The 20,951-nt window shown below is 37.2% G+C and overlaps 1 protein-coding gene across 1 annotated transcript; it reads left to right on the top strand.

Moving 5' to 3' along the window:
• Positions 1-19,569: 19,569 nt before the first annotated feature.
• LOC141391856 (uncharacterized) lies at positions 19,570-19,926 on the top strand. Its single transcript, XM_073964548.1, has one exon. The coding sequence runs from the start codon at positions 19,570-19,572 to the stop codon at positions 19,924-19,926; it is 357 nt and encodes a 118-aa protein (XP_073820649.1).
• Positions 19,927-20,951: the final 1,025 nt, after the last annotated feature.

Raw genomic sequence — 20,951 nt, 5'->3', positions numbered from 1 at the left:
TCTGTATTCCAAACAGTCTAAGAAAGTCCCTCGGGTTGATCAAATCAACTCCAGTGCTAATTATATACAACGTTGCCGCTGAACTTCCACCACGTCAGAGGTTTGAACTTGCCACAGCTAAAGAACTTGCAAAATGTGTTGCCTTTGCATTTCCAGGTGCAGAGTTTATGTCTCAAAATCCATCACTTAACACCAGTTATTCTGTGATTTGGAGGAAATTTTTCAGGATCCTGAACAATATACCCTCAACCATGCTTTTTGGCCCTGTTCCTAACAACATTCTTATATTCGATGATTTTTTTAAGAAATTTGTGTCGAAAAAAGCAGACACATGTAAGGAAATGGTTCTGCAGTTGGCCTCAGAATAATGATTTTCAAAATAATGATTTTCAAATTGTCTTATACGGATGACTCCATATCAGACAGCTTGACAGGTGAGGCATTTTTTCATCTCAATTCTAACACCACAGAGTCCTTCTATGTTAACAAAGAATTTTCATCAATGATTGCGGAGGTGCTTTGCGGTTTTCTGGTATACAGACTTTCTGGCAGGCATTTGACTTTTGTTTCTAGATTTGTAAGCGAATTTGAAACGATGGACAAGAAATGCAACTGAAATGAAAGAGAGGACAACATTTGCTATGGCTTGAATGTATACTAGTCGTTAAACCGTTAACTTTTCATTCATGTTTTGCAGTTTTTCTAAAAATGTCTGGGTTTTTAATAATTTTTTATTTTTTTTCCTGTCATAATTAATTTATTTCGATAAATTCTCTCATTTGCTAGAGATGGGACATATTTTATCGTCTTTCGGAGAGTAATTAAGATTGAACAATGTACAAAAATCGTTGTTCGTTCTCAAAATTTTGTATGGGAAATCAAGTAATTATATCGTAATTTGGGTTCGAATAACGAATGGAGAGCGAATTAGCCTTAGTATGAACAAGGCATAACATACATCCGCAAACCTAGTTTGCATAATTGGTGATGGGTGTTAACACCCCCCAATAGCTAGGGAGTTTGGCCAAGGAGGATTCGCTCTTAAAAAAGTTACGTGAAATAATATTGCTTTAACATAAAAACAGTTCAAAAGATTTCATTGTTTCAGAATTATTATGGACATGGTTTTGTATATACAAATTAGACTGGTTTTAACTCAAAGGGAAAAATCGATGTCGGATGTTTTTATGCGGCACCCTCCTACAATGTTTAGTTTTGTTAAAACTTAAGATTGACAAAGTTTGAGCTCAATCGGAATATGTTAACACGTGCCGCTGGGGCCTCAAAGTTTCCATGGCCAATTGCTTTACTCAACACATCCCAACAAATTGTAGAAGGTGCTCTAAAGAAGTTGATTCGTGATGCAATTATGGAAAACAAAACTATTCCCAGAAGATCTTATGCTTTCTTTAAGGGGAAATCCACAACTATATGCATTACCGATGTGACTAATTCAGTAGAGAGAAAGCCTTCGATAAATCCGACATCAGGCTGCTGGCGCTAACTCTCTTCGAAAATGGCATTAACGCCCACATTATAAAATGGATATATGAAGGCATAGCAACAGGACCCTTTTCTTGGGAAGCAAAAGTACTCAAATCAAAAATGGTCTACCCCAGGGTAGCGGGCTGAGCCCCTTACTATTTAATATATACACCAACAGCTTACATTCAATTTCATCAGATAAATGCACATTGTTTCCATTCGCTGATGATTTTTCATCCTTTACTATGACAGAGATTTCGAGGCAGCAAGGAGTGGGTTGCGACATAAATCTTGGAATTCAGAGACAAATGCAATCAGATCAAGCTCAGCTTCAACTTAGAAAAATAACCGTCATGTACTTTAGCAAACTCCACAAAGATTTCAATATTTCATTGGGCGGCAAGGAACTAGTTCAAGCAAGCACTGTCAAATATCTTGGTGTCAAGATCACAGCCAGTAGCTCGGCGAAGGGTCACATAGATGGAGTCAAACTGCGGTTGATAAAAATTTTTAATTTCTAAGAATCCTAATCGGATGCAGGTTCGGAGTCAAACCTTCGAGGGCTCTCCACTTTTATAAAGCTTTTGCGAGGGCAAAATTTTAATATGGGGCGGCCTCAATTTCCAACTTAACTAAAGGTTCGGAGCAAAAACTGATAGTCTGTATTCAAAACAGTCTAAGAAAGTTCCTCGGGTAGATCAAATCAACTCCAGTGCTAATTATATACAACCTTGCCGCTGAACTTCCACCACGTCAGAGGTTTCAACTTGCCACAGCTAAACAACTTGCAAATGCGTTGCCTTTGCATTGCCAGGTGCAGAGTTTATGTCTCCAAATCCATCACTTAACACCAGTTATTCTGTGATTTGGAGAAAATTTTTCAGGATCCTGAACAATATAGCCTCAACCAAGCTTTTTGGCCCTGTTCATAACAACATTCTCATATTCGATGATTTTTTTATGAAATAAGTGTCGAAAAAAGCAGACACAAGTAAGGAAATGGTTCTGCAGTTGTCCTCAGAAAAACTCAACCTTCTTCAAAATAATGGTTTTCCAATTTTTTATACGCATGGTTCCATATCAGATAGCTTGACAGGTGCGGCATTTTTTCATCTCAATTCTAACACCAGAGAGCCCTTCTATGTTAACAAACAATTTTCATCAATGACTGCGGAGGTGCTTGAATCAATTAAAACGCATTGCAATTCTCACAGACAGTCTTAGTGGTATCCAGACGGTGGCTAGCAACAATCACAAAAATTACATTATTGACGAGTTAATTAGCAAGGTGAATATTCTTTCTTTTACTGTTGAACTTCATTATATTCCAGGTCACTCTAATATTAGCTATAATGATTTTGCGGATTGTGCAGCGATGAACGCACATAGAGAGGGCACATTGTTAGACTTGCCCTGGTCGCTTAATGACACCATTAACGCCATGGCCAAATCCTTGTGGAAGGACTGGTCAGACGAATACAAGGAATTAGCAATTCATGGTAACTCTCATTTTTTTTTAAATTTTTCCAAGTACTTCGAGAACGCCCTGGTTCAAAGATTCAACTTTGAATCCTCTTTCCCAAAATATGTTGAACAGAATTTTGATTGACCAATGTTTTTTTAACACCACTTTGGCTAAGATGAATGTATCACCCTCACAACTTTGCGACATGTGCAACGTGGAAGACTCAGCTGCGCACGTAATATTCAGTTGCAGTAAACACAATAACGATAGAAGATGCTTCCAGAGGCTTTACAACTATTCAACAGTTGAAGGTTTTATAAAGTTCAAGGGCTTCGACGGTCTAAATGAACTGGCAGACTTTTGTAAAAGGGATACGATGTCATTTCTTCAAACATGCTTTCACTCGGTCATATTTGGTTCCCCGAAGTCTGGAATACATCCGTCTATCAATCATCGAGCAGTCACACGATTCATCTCTCCCATAATCATTTTGGATGCATACATCACTCATCATACTTACACCAAATCATACCCTCAACATCCTCATATCGCATTTTATAAAACACAAGACACATTCTACACTATATTCATATCAATCATCGTAACATCTTTTTACACCCATCATCTCTAACAAACATCCGCAAACCTAGTTTGCATAATTGGTGATGGCTGTGAACCCCCCCCCCCCCCCCCCCCCATAGCTAGGGAGTTGGCCAAGGAGAATTCGCTCTTAAGTTATTAAGGGAAAAAATGACGTGAAATAATATTGCTTTAATATGATAACAGTTGAAAAGATTTCATTGTTTGAGAATTATTATGGACATGGTTTTGTATATACAAATTAGACTGGTTTTAACTCAAAGGGAAAAAATCGATGTCGGATGTTTTTATGCGGTATCCTCCTAAAATGTTTAGTTTTGTTCAAACTTAAGATTGACAAAGTTTGAGCTCAATAGGAATAAGTTAACACGTGCCGCTGGGGCCTCAAAGTTTCCATGGCCAATTGCTTTACTCAACACATCCCAACAAATTGTAGAAGGTGCTCTAAAGAAGTTGATTTGTGATGCAATTATGGAAAACAAAACTATTCCCAGAAGATCTTAGGCTTTTTTTAAGGGGAAATCCACAACTATATGCATTACCGATGTGACTAATTCAGTAGAGAGAAAGCCTTCGATAAATCCGACATCGGGCTGCTGGCGCTAACTCTCTTCGAAAATGGCATTAACGCCCACATTATAAAATGGATATATGAAGGCATAGCAACAGGACCCTTTTCTTGGGAAGCAAAAGTACTCAAATCAAAAATGATCTACCCCAGGGTAGCGGGCTGAGCCCCTCACTATTTAATATATACACCAACAGCTTACATTCAATTTCATCAGATAAATGCACATTGTTTCAATTCGCTGATGATTTTTCATCCTTTACTATGACAGAGATTTCGAGGCAGCAAGGAGTGGGTTGCGACATAAATCTTGGAATTCAGAGACAAATGCAATCAGATCAAGCTCAGCTTCAACTTAGAAAAATAACCCTCATGTACTTTAGCAAACGCCACAAAGATTTCAATATTTCATTGGGCGGCAAGGAACTAGTTCAAGCAAGCACTGGAAATAGCACAATGATATAGAAAATATTCAATGGAAATAGAATTTCGTTGTGGTAAATTCGTTGTACCTTGGAAGGGAAATGACACAACGTATGAACGGAAAAGACATTTGGATGGAATTAATGAACGAATGATTTTATGAATGGACAGTGTTTCCACTGGAGCAACGCTTACTTTGGAATACACCAGGTGAGAGAGTACGGACGTACCTTTAGCTATTCGCACATAAAAAGTGGATGTGAATGCCTTGAAGGATGCATCGTAAAAGCCATGCAACTGAATGTCAGCCGACGGGGTAAACTTGAGCCATCTCGGGATTCGAATTGGCGGCAGGTTTGGATAAAATGTCTTACAATATGATAGCGAGTTTGAACGAAGCAGAAAAACACACGTACATTCTCAACACAACCAGGATGCAAGGCACATTCCTTGAACAGTGGACACACGTTAGAATTTTTCTTGTTCCCAAAAAAGGAAAAGATCCCTCAGATATCAAAAGCTTTAGGCCTATTGCTTTAATCAACACATCCCAACAAATTGTAGAAGGTGCTCTAAAGAAGTTGATTTGTGAAGCAATTATGGAAAACAAAACTATTCCCAGAAGATCTTATGCTTTCTGTAAGGGGAAATCCACAACTATGTGCATTAACGATGTGATTAATTCAGTAGAGGTGCAAAAGAAAAAAGGTTGCCAGATAGTCGGTGTGGTAATCGATATCGAGAAAGCCTTCGATAAAACCGACATCGGGCTGCTGGCTCTAACTCTCTTCGAAAATGGCATTAACGCCCACATTATAAAATGGGTATATGAATAATATGAATTGTTTCAATTCGCTGATGATTTTTTCATCCTTTACTATGACAGAGATTTCGAGGCAGCAAGGAGTGGGCTGCGACATAAAATCTTGGAATACAGAGACAAATGCAATCAGATCAAGCTCAGCTTCAACGTAGATAAAGTGAACGTCATGCAAACGCCACAAAGATTTAAATATTACATTGGACGGCAAGGAACTAGTTCAAGCAAACACTGTCAAATATCTTGGTGTTAAGGTCACAGCCAGTAGCTCGGCAAAGGTTCACATAGATGGAGCCAAACTGCGGTTGATAAAAATTGTACATATCTAAGAATCCTGATCGGATGCATTTCGGAGTCAAACCTTCGAAGTCTCTCCACTTTTATAAAGCTTTTGCTTGGGCAACAATTGAATATGGGGCGGCCTCCATATCCAACTTAACTGTAGGTTCGGAACAAAAACTGAAAGTCTGTATTCAAAACAGTCTAAGAAAGTCCCTCGGGTTGATCAAATCAACTCCAGTGCTAATTATATACAACGTTGCCGCTGAACTTCCACCACGTCAGAGTTTTGAACTTGCCACAGCTAAAGAACTTGCAAAATGTGTTGCCTTTGCATTTCCAGGTGCAGAGTTTATGTCTCAAAATCCATCACTTAACACCAGTTATTCTGTGATTTGGAGGAAATTTTTCAGGATCCTGAACAATATACTCTCAACCATGCTTTTTGGCCCTGTTCCTAACAACATTCTTATATTCGATGATTTTTTTAAGAAATTTGTGTCGAAAAAAGCAGACACAAGTAATGAAATGGTTCTGCAGTTGGCCTCAGAATAATGATTTTCAAAATAATGATTTTCAAATTGTCTTGTCTGACTCCATATCATCTCAATTCTAACACCACAGAGTCCTTCTATGTTAACAAAGAATTTTCATCAATGATTGCGGAGGTGCTTTGCGTTTTTCTGGTATACAGACTTTCTGGCAGGCATTTGACTTTTATTTCTAGATTTGTAAGCAAATTTGAAACGATGGACAAGAAATGCAACTGAAATGAAAGAGAGGACAACATTTGCTATGGCTTGAATGTATACTAGTCGTTAAACCGTTAACTTTTCATTCATGTTTTGCAGTTTTTCTAAAAATGTTTGGGTTTTTAATAATTTTTTATTTTTTTCCTGTCATAATTAATTTATTTCGATAAATTCTCTCATTTGCTAGAGATGGGACATATTTAATCGTCTTTCGGAGAGTAATTAAGATTGAACAATGTACAAAAATCGTTGTTCGTTCTCAAAATTTTGTATGGGAAATCAAGTAATTATATCGTAATTTGGGTTCGAATAACGAATGGAGAGCGAATTAGCCTTAGTATGAACAAGGCATAACATACATCCGCAAACCTAGTTTGCATAATTGGTGATGGGTGTTAACACCCCCCAATAGCTAGGCAGTTTGGCCAAGGAGGATTCGCTCTTAAAAAAATTACGTGAAATAATATTGCTTTAACATAAAAACAGTTCAAAAGATTCCATTGTTTCAGAATTATTATGAACATGGTTTTGTATATACAAATTAGACTGGTTTTAACTCAAAGGGAAAAATCGATGTCGGATGTTTTTATGCGGCACCCTCCTACAATGTTTAGTTTTGTTAAAACTTAAGATTGACAAAGTTTGAGCTCAATAGGAATAAGTTAACACGTGCCGCTGGGGCCTCAAAGTTTCCATGGCCAATTGCTTTACTCAACACATCCCAACAAATTGTAGAAGGTGCTCTAAAGAAGTTGATTTGTGATGCAATTATGGAAAACAAAACTATTCCCAGAAGATCTTAGGCTTTTTTTAAGGGGAAATCCACAACTATATGCATTACCGATGTGACTAATTCAGTAGAGAGAAAGCCTTCGATAAATCCGACATCGGGCTGCTGGCGCTAACTCTCTTCGAAAATGGCATTAACGCCCACATTATAAAATGGATATATGAAGGCATAGCAACAGGACCCTTTTCTTGGGAAGCAAAAGTACTCAAATCAAAAATGATCTACCCCAGGGTAGCGGGCTGAGCCCCTCACTATTTAATATATACACCAACAGCTTACATTCAATTTCATCAGATAAATGCACATTGTTTCAATTCGCTGATGATTTTTCATCCTTTACTATGACAGAGATTTCGAGGCAGCAAGGAGTGGGTTGCGACATAAATCTTGGAATTCAGAGACAAATGCAATCAGATCAAGCTCAGCTTCAACTTAGAAAAATAACCCTCATGTACTTTAGCAAACGCCACAAAGATTTCAATATTTCATTGGGCGGCAAGGAACTAGTTCAAGCAAGCACTGGAAATAGCACAATGATATAGAAAATATTCAATGGAAATAGAACTTCGTTGTGGTAAATTCGTTGTACCTTGGAAGGGAAATGACACAACGTATGAACGGAAAAGACATTTGGATGGAATTAATGAACGAATGATTTTATGAATGGACAGTGTTTCCACTGGAGCAACGCTTACTTTGGAATACACCAGGTGAGAGAGTACGGACGTACCTTTAGCTATTCGCACATAAAAAGTGGATGTGAATGCCTTGAAGGATGCATCGTAAAAGCCATGCAACTGAATGTCAGCCGACGGGGTAAACTTGAGCCATCTCGGGATTCGAATTGGCGGCAGGTTTGGATAAAATGTCTTACAATATGATAGCGAGTTTGAACGAAGCAGAAAAACACACGTACATTCTCAACACAACCAGGATGCAAGGCACATTCCTTGAACAGTGGGCACACGTTAGAATTTTTCTTGTTCCCAAAAAAGGAAAAGATCCCTCAGATATCAAAAGCTTTAGGCCTATTGCTTTAATCAACACATCCCAACAAATTGTAGAAGGTGCTCTAAAGAAGTTGATTTGTGAAGCAATTATGGAAAACAAAACTATTCCCAGAAGATCTTATGCTTTCTGTAAGGGGAAATCCACAACTATGTGCATTAACGATGTGATTAATTCAGTAGAGGTGCAAAAGAAAAAAGGTTGCCAGATAGTCGGTGTGGTAATCGATATCGAGAAAGCCTTCGATAAAACCGACATCGGGCTGCTGGCTCTAACTCTCTTCGAAAATGGCATTAACGCCCACATTATAAAATGGGTATATGAATAATATGAATTGTTTCAATTCGCTGATGATTTTTTCATCCTTTACTATGACAGAGATTTCGAGGCAGCAAGGAGTGGGCTGCGACATAAAATCTTGGAATACAGAGACAAATGCAATCAGATCAAGCTCAGCTTCAACGTAGATAAAGTGAACGTCATGCAAACGCCACAAAGATTTAAATATTACATTGGACGGCAAGGAACTAGTTCAAGCAAACACTGTCAAATATCTTGGTGTTAAGGTCACAGCCAGTAGCTCGGCAAAGGTTCACATAGATGGAGCCAAACTGCGGTTGATAAAAATTGTACATATCTAAGAATCCTGATCGGATGCATTTCGGAGTCAAACCTTCGAAGTCTCTCCACTTTTATAAAGCTTTTGCTTGGGCAACAATTGAATATGGGGCGGCCTCCATATCCAACTTAACTGTAGGTTCGGAACAAAAACTGAAAGTCTGTATTCAAAACAGTCTAAGAAAGTCCCTCGGGTTGATCAAATCAACTCCAGTGCTAATTATATACAACGTTGCCGCTGAACTTCCACCACGTCAGAGTTTTGAACTTGCCACAGCTAAAGAACTTGCAAAATGTGTTGCCTTTGCATTTCCAGGTGCAGAGTTTATGTCTCAAAATCCATCACTTAACACCAGTTATTCTGTGATTTGGAGGAAATTTTTCAGGATCCTGAACAATATACTCTCAACCATGCTTTTTGGCCCTGTTCCTAACAACATTCTTATATTCGATGATTTTTTTAAGAAATTTGTGTCGAAAAAAGCAGACACAAGTAATGAAATGGTTCTGCAGTTGGCCTCAGAATAATGATTTTCAAAATAATGATTTTCAAATTGTCTTGTCTGACTCCATATCATCTCAATTCTAACACCACAGAGTCCTTCTATGTTAACAAAGAATTTTCATCAATGATTGCGGAGGTGCTTTGCGTTTTTCTGGTATACAGACTTTCTGGCAGGCATTTGACTTTTATTTCTAGATTTGTAAGCAAATTTGAAACGATGGACAAGAAATGCAACTGAAATGAAAGAGAGGACAACATTTGCTATGGCTTGAATGTATACTAGTCGTTAAACCGTTAACTTTTCATTCATGTTTTGCAGTTTTTCTAAAAATGTTTGGGTTTTTAATAATTTTTTATTTTTTTCCTGTCATAATTAATTTATTTCGATAAATTCTCTCATTTGCTAGAGATGGGACATATTTAATCGTCTTTCGGAGAGTAATTAAGATTGAACAATGTACAAAAATCGTTGTTCGTTCTCAAAATTTTGTATGGGAAATCAAGTAATTATATCGTAATTTGGGTTCGAATAACGAATGGAGAGCGAATTAGCCTTAGTATGAACAAGGCATAACATACATCCGCAAACCTAGTTTGCATAATTGGTGATGGGTGTTAACACCCCCCAATAGCTAGGCAGTTTGGCCAAGGAGGATTCGCTCTTAAAAAAATTACGTGAAATAATATTGCTTTAACATAAAAACAGTTCAAAAGATTCCATTGTTTCAGAATTATTATGAACATGGTTTTGTGTATACAAATTAGACTGGTTTTAACTCAAAGGGAAAAATCGATGTCGGATGTTTTTATGCGGCACCCTCCTACAATGTTTAGTTTTGTTAAAAATTAAGATTGACAAAGTTTGAGCTCAATCGGAATATGTTAACACGTGCCGCTGGGGCCTCAAAGTTTCCATGGCCAATTGCTTTACTCAACACATCCCAACAAATTGTAGAAGGTGCTCTAAAGAAGTTGATTTGTGATGCAATTATGGAAAACAAAACTATTCCCAGAAGATCTTATGCTTTCTTTAAGGGGAAATCCACAACTATATGCATTACCGATGTGACTAATTCAGTAGAGAGAAAGCCTTCGATAAATCCGACATCGGGCTGCTGGCTCTAACTCTCTTCGAAAATGGCATTAACGTCCACATTATAAAATGGATATATGAAGGCATAGCAACAGGACCCTTTTCTTGGGAAGCAAAAGTACTCAAATCAAAAATGGTCTACCCCAGGATAGCGGGCTGAGCCCCTTACTATTTAATATATACACCAACAGCTTACATTCAATTTCATCAGATAAATGCACATTGTTTCAATTGTGCATAGTTTTGCAGTTTTTCTAAAAATGTTTGGGTTTTTAATAATTTTTTATTTTTTTCCTGTCATAATTAATTTATTTCGATAAATTCTCTCATTTGCTAGAGATGGGACATATTTTATCGTCTTTCGGAGAGTAATTAAGATTGAACAATGTACAAAAATCGTTGTTCGTTCTCAAAATTTTGTATGGGAAATCAAGTAATTATATCGTAATTTGGGTTCGAATAACGAATGGAGAGCGAATTAGCCTAGGTATGAACAAGGCATAACATACATCCGCAAACCTAGTTTGCATAATTGGTGATGGGTGTTAACACCCCCCAATAGCTAGGCAGTTTGGCCAAGGAGGATTCGCTCTTAAAAAAATTACGTGAAATAATATTGCTTTAACATGAAAACAGTTCAAAAGATTTCATTGTTTCAGAATTATTATGGACATGGTTTTGTATATACAAATTAGACTGGTTTTAACTCAAAGGGAAAAATCGATGTCGGATGTTTTTATGCGGCACCCTCCTACAATGTTAAAACTTAAGATTGACAAAGTTTGAGCTCAATCGGAATATGTTAACACGTGCCGCTGGGGCCTCAAAGTTTCCATGGCCAATTGCTTTACTCAACACATCCCAACAAATTGTAGAAGGTGCTCTAAAGAAGTTGATTTGTGATGCAATTATGGAAAACAAAACTATTCCCAGAAGATCTTAGGCTTTTTTTAAGGGGAAATCCACAACTATATGCATTACCGATGTGACTAATTCAGTAGAGAGAAAGCCTTCGATAAATCCGACATCGGGCTGCTGGCGCTAACTCTCTTCGAAAATGGCATTAACGCCCACATTATAAAATGGATATGTGAAGGCATAGCAACAGGACCCTTTTCTTGGGAAGCAAAAGTACTCAAATCAAAAATGATCTACCCCAGGGTAGCGGGCTGAGCCCCTCACTATTTAATATATACACCAACAGCTTACATTCAATTTCATCAGATAAATGCACATTGTTTCAATTCGCTGATGATTTTTCATCCTTTACTATGACAGAGATTTCGAGGCAGCAAGGAGTGGGTTGCGACATAAATCTTGGAATTCAGAGACAAATGCAATCAGATCAAGCTCAGCTTCAACTTAGAAAAATAACCCTCATGTACTTTAGCAAACGCCACAAAGATTTCAATATTTCATTGGGCGGCAAGGAACTAGTTCAAGCAAGCACTGGAAATAGCACAATGATATAGAAAATATTCAATGGAAATAGAATTTCGTTGTGGTAAATTCGTTGTACCTTGGAAGGGAAATGACACAACGTATGAACGGAAAAGACATTTGGATGGAATTAATGAACGAATGATTTTATGAATGGACAGTGTTTCCACTGGAGCAACGCTTACTTTGGAATACACCAGGTGAGAGAGTACGGACGTACCTTTAGCTATTCGCACATAAAAAGTGGATGTGAATGCCTTGAAGGATGCATCGTAAAAGCCATGCAACTGAATGTCAGCCGACGGGGTAAACTTGAGCCATCTCGGGATTCGAATTGGCGGCAGGTTTGGATAAAATGTCTTACAATATGATAGCGAGTTTGAACGAAGCAGAAAAACACACGTACATTCTCAACACAACCAGGATGCAAGGCACATTCCTTGAACAGTGGGCACACGTTAGAATTTTTCTTGTTCCCAAAAAAGGAAAAGATCCCTCAGATATCAAAAGCTTTAGGCCTATTGCTTTAATCAACACATCCCAACAAATTGTAGAAGGTGCTCTAAAGAAGTTGATTTGTGAAGCAATTATGGAAAACAAAACTATTCCCAGAAGATCTTATGCTTTCTGTAAGGGGAAATCCACAACTATGTGCATTAACGATGTGATTAATTCAGTAGAGGTGCAAAAGAAAAAAGGTTGCCAGATAGTCGGTGTGGTAATCGATATCGAGAAAGCCTTCGATAAAACCGACATCGGGCTGCTGGCTCTAACTCTCTTCGAAAATGGCATTAACGCCCACATTATAAAATGGGTATATGAATAATATGAATTGTTTCAATTCGCTGATGATTTTTTCATCCTTTACTATGACAGAGATTTCGAGGCAGCAAGGAGTGGGCTGCGACATAAAATCTTGGAATACAGAGACAAATGCAATCAGATCAAGCTCAGCTTCAACGTAGATAAAGTGAACGTCATGCAAACGCCACAAAGATTTAAATATTACATTGGACGGCAAGGAACTAGTTCAAGCAAACACTGTCAAATATCTTGGTGTTAAGGTCACAGCCAGTAGCTCGGCGAAGGTTCACATAGATGGAGCCAAACTGCGGTTGATAAAAATTGTACATATCTAAGAATCCTGATCGGATGCATTTCGGAGTCAAACCTTCGAAGTCTCTCCACTTTTATAAAGCTTTTGCGAGGGCAACAATTGAATATGGGGCGGCCTCCATATCCAACTTAACTGTAGGTTCGGAACAAAAACTGAAAGTCTGTATTCCAAACAGTCTAAGAAAGTCCCTCGGGTTGATCAAATCAACTCCAGTGCTAATTATATACAACGTTGCCGCTGAACTTCCACCACGTCAGAGTTTTGAACTTGCCACAGCTAAAGAACTTGCAAAATGTGTTGCCTTTGCATTTCCAGGTGCAGAGTTTATGTCTCAAAATCCATCACTTAACACCAGTTATTCTGTGATTTGGAGGAAATTTTTCAGGATCCTGAACAATATACTCTCAACCATGCTTTTTGGCCCTGTTCCTAACAACATTCTTATATTCGATGATTTTTTTAAGAAATTTGTGTCGAAAAAAGCAGACACAAGTAATGAAATGGTTCTGCAGTTGGCCTCAGAATAATGATTTTCAAAATAATGATTTTCAAATTGTCTTGTCTGACTCCATATCATCTCAATTCTAACACCACAGAGTCCTTCTATGTTAACAAAGAATTTTCATCAATGATTGCGGAGGTGCTTTGCGTTTTTCTGGTATACAGACTTTCTGGCAGGAATTTGACTTTTGTTTCTAGATTTGTAAGCAAATTTGAAACGATGGACAAGAAATGCAACTGAAATGAAAGAGAGGACAACATTTGCTATGGCTTGAATGTATACTAGTCGTTAAACCGTTAACTTTTCATTCATGTTTTGCAGTTTTTCTAAAAATGTTTGGGTTTTTAATAATTTTTTATTTTTTTCCTGTCATAATTAATTTATTTCGATAAATTCTCTCATTTGCTAGAGATGGGACATATTTAATCGTCTTTCGGAGAGTAATTAAGATTGAACAATGTACAAAAATCGTTGTTCGTTCTCAAAATTTTGTATGGGAAATCAAGTAATTATATCGTAATTTGGGTTCGAATAACGAATGGAGAGCGAATTAGCCTTAGTATGAACAAGGCATAACATACATCCGCAAACCTAGTTTGCATAATTGGTGATGGGTGTTAACACCCCCCAATAGCTAGGCAGTTTGGCCAAGGAGGATTCGCTCTTAAAAAAATTACGTGAAATAATATTGCTTTAACATAAAAACAGTTCAAAAGATTTCATTGTTTCAGAATTATTATGGACATGGTTTTGTATATACAAATTAGACTGGTTTTAACTCAAAGGGAAAAATCGATGTCGGATGTTTTTATGCGGCACCCTCCTACAATGTTTAGTTTTGTTAAAACTTAAGATTGACAAAGTTTGAGCTCAATCGGAATATGTTAACACGTGCCGCTGGGGCCTCAAAGTTTCCATGGCCAATTGCTTTACTCAACACATCCCAACAAATTGTAGAAGGTGCTCTAAAGAAGTTGATTTGTGATGCAATTATGGAAAACAAAACTATTCCCAGAAGATCTTATGCTTTCTTTAAGGGGAAATCCACAACTATATGCATTACCGATGTGACTAATTCAGTAGAGAGAAAGCCTTCGATAAATCCGACATCGGGCTGCTGGCGCTAACTCTCTTCGAAAATGGCATTAACGTCCACATTATAAAATGGATATATGAAGGCATAGCAACAGGACCCTTTTCTTGGGAAGCAAAAGTACTCAAATCAAAAATGGTCTACCCCAGGATAGCGGGCTGAGCCCCTTACTATTTAATATAACACCAACAGCTTACATTCAATTTCATCAGATAAATGCACATTGTTTCAATTGTGCATAGTTTTGCAGTTTTTCTAAAAATGTTTGGGTTTTTAATAATTTTTTATTTTTTTCCTGTCATAATTAATTTATTTCGATAAATTCTCTCATTTGCTAGAGATGGGACATATTTTATCGTCTTTCGGAGAGTAATTAAGATTGAACAATGTACAAAAATCGTTGTTCGTTCTCAAAATTTTGTATGGGAAATCAAGTAATTATATCGTAATTTGGGTTCGAATAACGAATGGAGAGCGAATTAGCCTTAGTATGAACAAGGCATAACATACATCCGCAAACCTAGTTTGCATAATTGGTGATGGGTGTTAACACCCCCCAATAGCTAGGCAGTTTGGCCAAGGAGGATTCGCTCTTAAAAAAATTACGTGAAATAATATTGCTTTAACATAAAAACAGTTCAAAAGATTTCATTGTTTCAGAATTATTATGGACATGGTTTTGTATATACAAATTAGACTGGTTTTAACTCAAAGGGAAAAATCGATGTCGGATGTTTTTATGCGGCACCCTCCTACAATGTTTAGTTTTGTTAAAACTTAAGATTGACAAAGTTTGAGCTCAATCGGAATATGTTAACACGTGCCGCTGGGGCCTCAAAGTTTCCATGGCCAATTGCTTTACTCAACACATCCCAACAAATTGTAGAAGGTGCTCTAAAGAAGTTGATTTGTGATGCAATTATGGAAAACAAAACTATTCCCAGAAGATCTTATGCTTTCTTTAAGGGGAAATCCACAACTATATGCATTACCGATGTGACTAATTCAGTAGAGAGAAAGCCTTCGATAAATCCGACATCGGGCTGCTGGCGCTAACTCTCTTCGAAAATGGCATTAACGTCCACATTATAAAATGGATATATGAAGGCATAGCAACAGGACCCTTTTCTTGGGAAGCAAAAGTACTCAAATCAAAAATGGTCTACCCCAGGATAGCGGGCTGAGCCCCTTACTATTTAATATATACACCAACAGCTTACATTCAATTTCATCAGATAAATGCACATTGTTTCAATTGTGCATAGTTTTGCAGTTTTTCTAAAAATGTTTGGGTTTTTAATAATTTTTTATTTTTTTCCTGTCATAATTAATTTATTTCGATAAATTCTCTCATTTGCTAGAGATGGGACATATTTTATCGTCTTTCGGAGAGTAATTAAGATTGAACAATGTACAAAAATCGTTGTTCGTTCTCAAAATTTTGTATGGGAAATCAAGTAATTATATCGTAATTTGGGTTCGAATAACGAATGGAGAGCGAATTAGCCTTAGTATGAACAAGGCATAACATACATCCGCAAACCTAGTTTGCATAATTGGTGATGGGTGTTAACACCCCCCAATAGCTAGGCAGTTTGGCCAAGGAGGATTCGCTCTTAAAAAAATTACGTGAAATAATATTGCTTTAACATAAAAACAGTTCAAAAGATTTCATTGTTTCAGAATTATTATGGACATGGTTTTGTATATACAAATTAGACTGGTTTTAACTCAAAGGGAAAAATCGATGTCGGATGTTTTTATGCGGCACCCTCCTACAATGTTAAAACTTAAGATTGACAAAGTTTGAGCTCAATCGGAATATGTTAACACGTGCCGCTGGGGCCTCAAAGTTTCCATGGCCAATTGCTTTACTCAACACATCCCAACAAATTGTAGAAGGTGCTCTAAAGAAGTTGATTTGTGATGCAATTATGGAAAACAAAACTATTCCCAGAAGATCTTATGCTTTCTTTAAGGGGAAATCCACAACTATATGCATTACCGATGTGACTAATTCAGTAGAGAGAAAGCCTTCGATAAATCCGACATCGGGCTGCTGGCGCTAACTCTCTTCGAAAATGGCATTAACGCCCACATTATAAAATGGATATATGAAGGCATAGCAACAGGACCCTTTTCTTGGGAAGCAAAAGTACTCAAATCAAAAATGGTCTACCCCAGGGTAGCGGGCTGAGCCCCTTACTATTTAATATATACACCAACAGCTTACATTCAATTTCATCAGATAAATGCACATTGTTTCAATTCGCTGATGATTTTTCATCCTTTACTATGACAGAGATTTCGAGGCAGCAAGGAGTGGGTTGCGACATAAATCTTGGAATTCAGAGACAAATGCAATCAGATCAAGCTCAGCTTCAACTTAGAAAAATAACCGTCATGTACTTTAGCAAACGCCACAAAGATTTCAATATTTCATTGGGCGGCAAGGAACTAGTTCAAGCAAGCACTGTCAAATATCTTGGTGTCAAGATCACAGCCAGTAGCTCGGCGAAGGGTCACATAGATGGAGTCAAACTGCGGTTGATAAAAATTTTTAATTTCTAAGAATCCTAATCGGATGCAGGTTCGGAGTCAAACCTTCGAGGGCTCTCCACTTTTATAAAGCTTTTGCGAGGGCAAAATTTTAATATGGGTCGGCCTCAATTTCCAACTTAACTAAAGGTTCGGAGCAAAAACTGATAGTCTGTATTCAAAACAGTCTAAGAAAATTAATCGGGTAGATCAAATCAACTCCAGTGCTAATTATATACAACCTTGCCGCTGAACTTCCACCACGTCAGAGGTTTCAACTTGCCACAGCTAAAGAACTTGCAAATGCGTTGCCTTTGCATTGCCAGGTGCAGAGTTTATGTCTCCAAATCCCTCACTTAACACCAGTTATTCTGTGATTTGGAGGAAATTTTTCAGGATCCTGAACAATATAGCCTCAACCAAGCTTTTTGGCCCTGTTCCTAACAACATTCTCATATTCGATGATTTTTTTATGAAATAAGTGTCGAAAAAAGCAGACACAAGTAAGGAAATGGTTCTGCAGTTGTCCTCAGAAAAACTCAACCTTCTTCAAAATAATGATTTTCCAATTTTTTATACGCATGGTTCCATATCAGATAGCTTGACAGGTGCGGCATTTTTTCATCTCAATTCTAACACCAGAGAGCCCTTCTATGTTAACAAACAATTTTCATCAATGACTGCGGAGGTGCTTGAATCAATTAAAACGCATTGCAATTCTCACAGACAGTCTTAGTGGTATCCAGACGGTGGCTAGCAACAATCACAAAAATTACATTATTGACGAGTTAATTAGCAAGGTGAATATTCTTTCTTTTACTGTTGAACTTCATTATATTCCAGGTCACTCTAATATTAGCTATAATGATTTTGCGGATTGTGCAGCGATGAACGCACATAGAGAGGGCACATTGTTAGACTTGCCCTGGTCGCTTAATGACACTATTAACGCCATGGCCAAATCCTTGTGGAAGGACTGGTCAGACGAATACAAGGAATTAGCAATTCATGGTAACTCTAATTTTTTTTTTTTAATTTTTCCAAGTACTTCGATAACGCCCTGGTTCAAAGATTCAACTTTGAATCCTCTTTCCCAAAATATGTTGAACAGAATTTTGATTGACCAATGTTTTTTTAACACCACTTTGGCAAGGATGAATGTATCACCCTCACAACTTTGCGACATGTGCAACGTGGAAGACTCAGCTGCGCACGTAATATTCAGTTGCAGTAAACACAATAACGATAGAAGATGCTTCCAGAGGCTTTACAACTATTCAACAGTTGAAGGTTTTATAAAGTTCAAGGGCTTCGACGGTCTAAATGAACTGGCAGACTTTTGTAAAAGGGATACGATGTCATTGCTTCAAACATGCTTTCACTCGGTCATATTTGGTTCCCCGAAGTCTGGAATACATCCGTCTATCAATCATCGAGCAGTCACACGATTCATCTCTCCCATAATCATTTTGGATGCATACATCACTCATCATACTTACACCAAATCATACCCTCAACATCCTCATATCGCATTTTATAAAACACAAGACACATTCTACACTATATTCATATCAATCATCCTAGCATCTTTTTACACCCATCATCTCTAACAAACATCCGCAAACCTAGTTTGCATAATTGGTGATGGCTGTGAATAGGAATAAGTAACACGTGCCGCTGGGGCCTCAAATTTTCCATGGGCCCTTTATATAGCTAATATCAAAATCTGACCCGATTTTCAATTTCTTTTGTAGGATTACTTGTTTAGCCACTAAAAAGAACTGGTAAACTGTTATCATCGATTGGACAATAAACTTTGGCAATCCTACTTTTTAACAAAACAAAACATTTTAGGAGTATGCCGTATAAAAATATCCGACATCGATTTTGTTTAAAAGCACCATAATACACATAGATACATTATGTATGTTGGAATGAACAACACGCAAAAGTGTGTCTTGTAAATATTATATTTAATAAGTGTCTTATAAATTCTATTTACTTCTTACGGAATAAAAATATGTTTCTATAATATGTCCATTAAAAACATTTTTATATCACATTGTTTTGTACATACTATTAACAAAAAAGCGTCCAATTTACAATAGGAGGATTACCCATTGAGACCAATTTGTTCCTCAGTAAATTCCCCATCGATATAACTCTGCAAATATATTGTAGATATTCTTAAAAATCTAACCAACCACTCGAAGTACAATGTCAAAAATTCTATTGCTTTTAAGAACAGTATACAAAATATTAGCATCAAAAAGACGGAGAGAATGGTTTTTTTTTTTTGATGTTGTATCCCTATTTCCAAGCGTTCCCGTAGATCTAGGATTACGAATCATAGATGAAAGATGGGACGATGATGACAAAGGGCTTATTTTTTAGTATTCTTACTTTCTGTATCAACGACAACCGCTATTTTAAATATGACGACAAAGTGTATAAACAAAAGAAAGGACTACCCATGGGTTCACCGGCTTCTCCGATTGTAGCCCATTTGGTAATGGAGAAACTACTTGACACCTGTTTGGAAAAGCTTAAGACGAAACCGACGATAGTGACGAAATATGTTGACGATCTTTTTGTGATTCTCGAAACAAGTGCAATACATGATACTTTGACAATGTTTAACAGCTTCAGTGACAACATCAAATTTACAATGGAAGAAGAATCCAATGGACGCATACCATATCTGAATACAATAATTTACAGAAACAACGATAGATTGGAAGTGGATTGTTATCAAAAGCCAACAGCTTCGGGTAGAATCATACATTTCTTCTCCAAACACCCCAAGCAAATGATAATAAACACTGCTTAAAATTTTATACATCGAGTATGGAGCATAAGCGACGAAAGATTCCACAACCAAAACAAAAACAAAATTAGAGAAACACTTAGAATGAACGGCTTTCCAATAAGAATCACCAACAACCTTATTGAGCAAAGAAAAACACGACGGACAGAAGATAAAGTAGAAAAAAACATACAAATCAATGATTTACATAGCACACATATCCGAAAGTTTCCAGAGATCAAATTTATATGACAAAAACAAAATTGCAATAGCCCAAAAAACAAACAACACTCTAAAACAACTCTTTGGTAACACCAAGAACAATATACAAAACGATGACAAACACAACGTCATATACCAAATAGAATGCGAGGGTAATAGCAACGAGCAATGTGGACAATTGTACGTAGGCACAACAAAAAATAAACTTAAGACGAGAATGTCAGCTCACAAATCGAACATTAAAATAAGAAACCAAAATATTACACAAACAACGGCACTTGCGGAACAGTGCAAGAGAAATAATCACCCACTGAAGATGCCAACCTCTGGATTTTCCTAGAAAAGCTGGGATGGTGAATTGTTGCGATGAAATGGAAAAACTTTCTTCGGATTAGAAAGAGTTTCCACGCGGGATGGTATGAAAAAGACAAGAAAGAAAAAACACAAGATTTTTAGGCGAAGGAAGTGAGCAATTTGGGATTTTATTTGAAGCAAATTAGAAGGCTTTGGAACTAGTCTTACCACGAACAAGGCGTTTGCAGGTTAAACAAGAAGTAAATTTATTTACAATAAAGGAAAAAGGAAAGACCAATAGAAAAGAGAATAATGCCTTTTAGTACAAAGAGAGAGATGCAATTTTAGGAAAAAAAGCTAAAAATAAGAAATTGGAAATAGGGTGACCAGAGCTGTTAACTTTGGCGTTAACATTACTGGGCCCCTTGCAGGAACTGCAACTAAAGAAAATAACAAAAAGTAGCACTTGCACTCTCTCTTGTTTGCAATATTTGAAGAATAAAAGTACATAACATATTTCCAGAAACATATTT

This window comes from Musca autumnalis, unplaced genomic scaffold, assembly GCF_047663935.1.
Source record: "Musca autumnalis isolate F117 unplaced genomic scaffold, ASM4766393v1 scaffold_166, whole genome shotgun sequence".
Taxonomy (NCBI): domain Eukaryota; kingdom Metazoa; phylum Arthropoda; class Insecta; order Diptera; family Muscidae; genus Musca; species Musca autumnalis.
The sequence above is the reverse complement of the archived record's forward strand: the minus strand, read 5'-3'. Positions and strand labels throughout refer to the sequence as shown.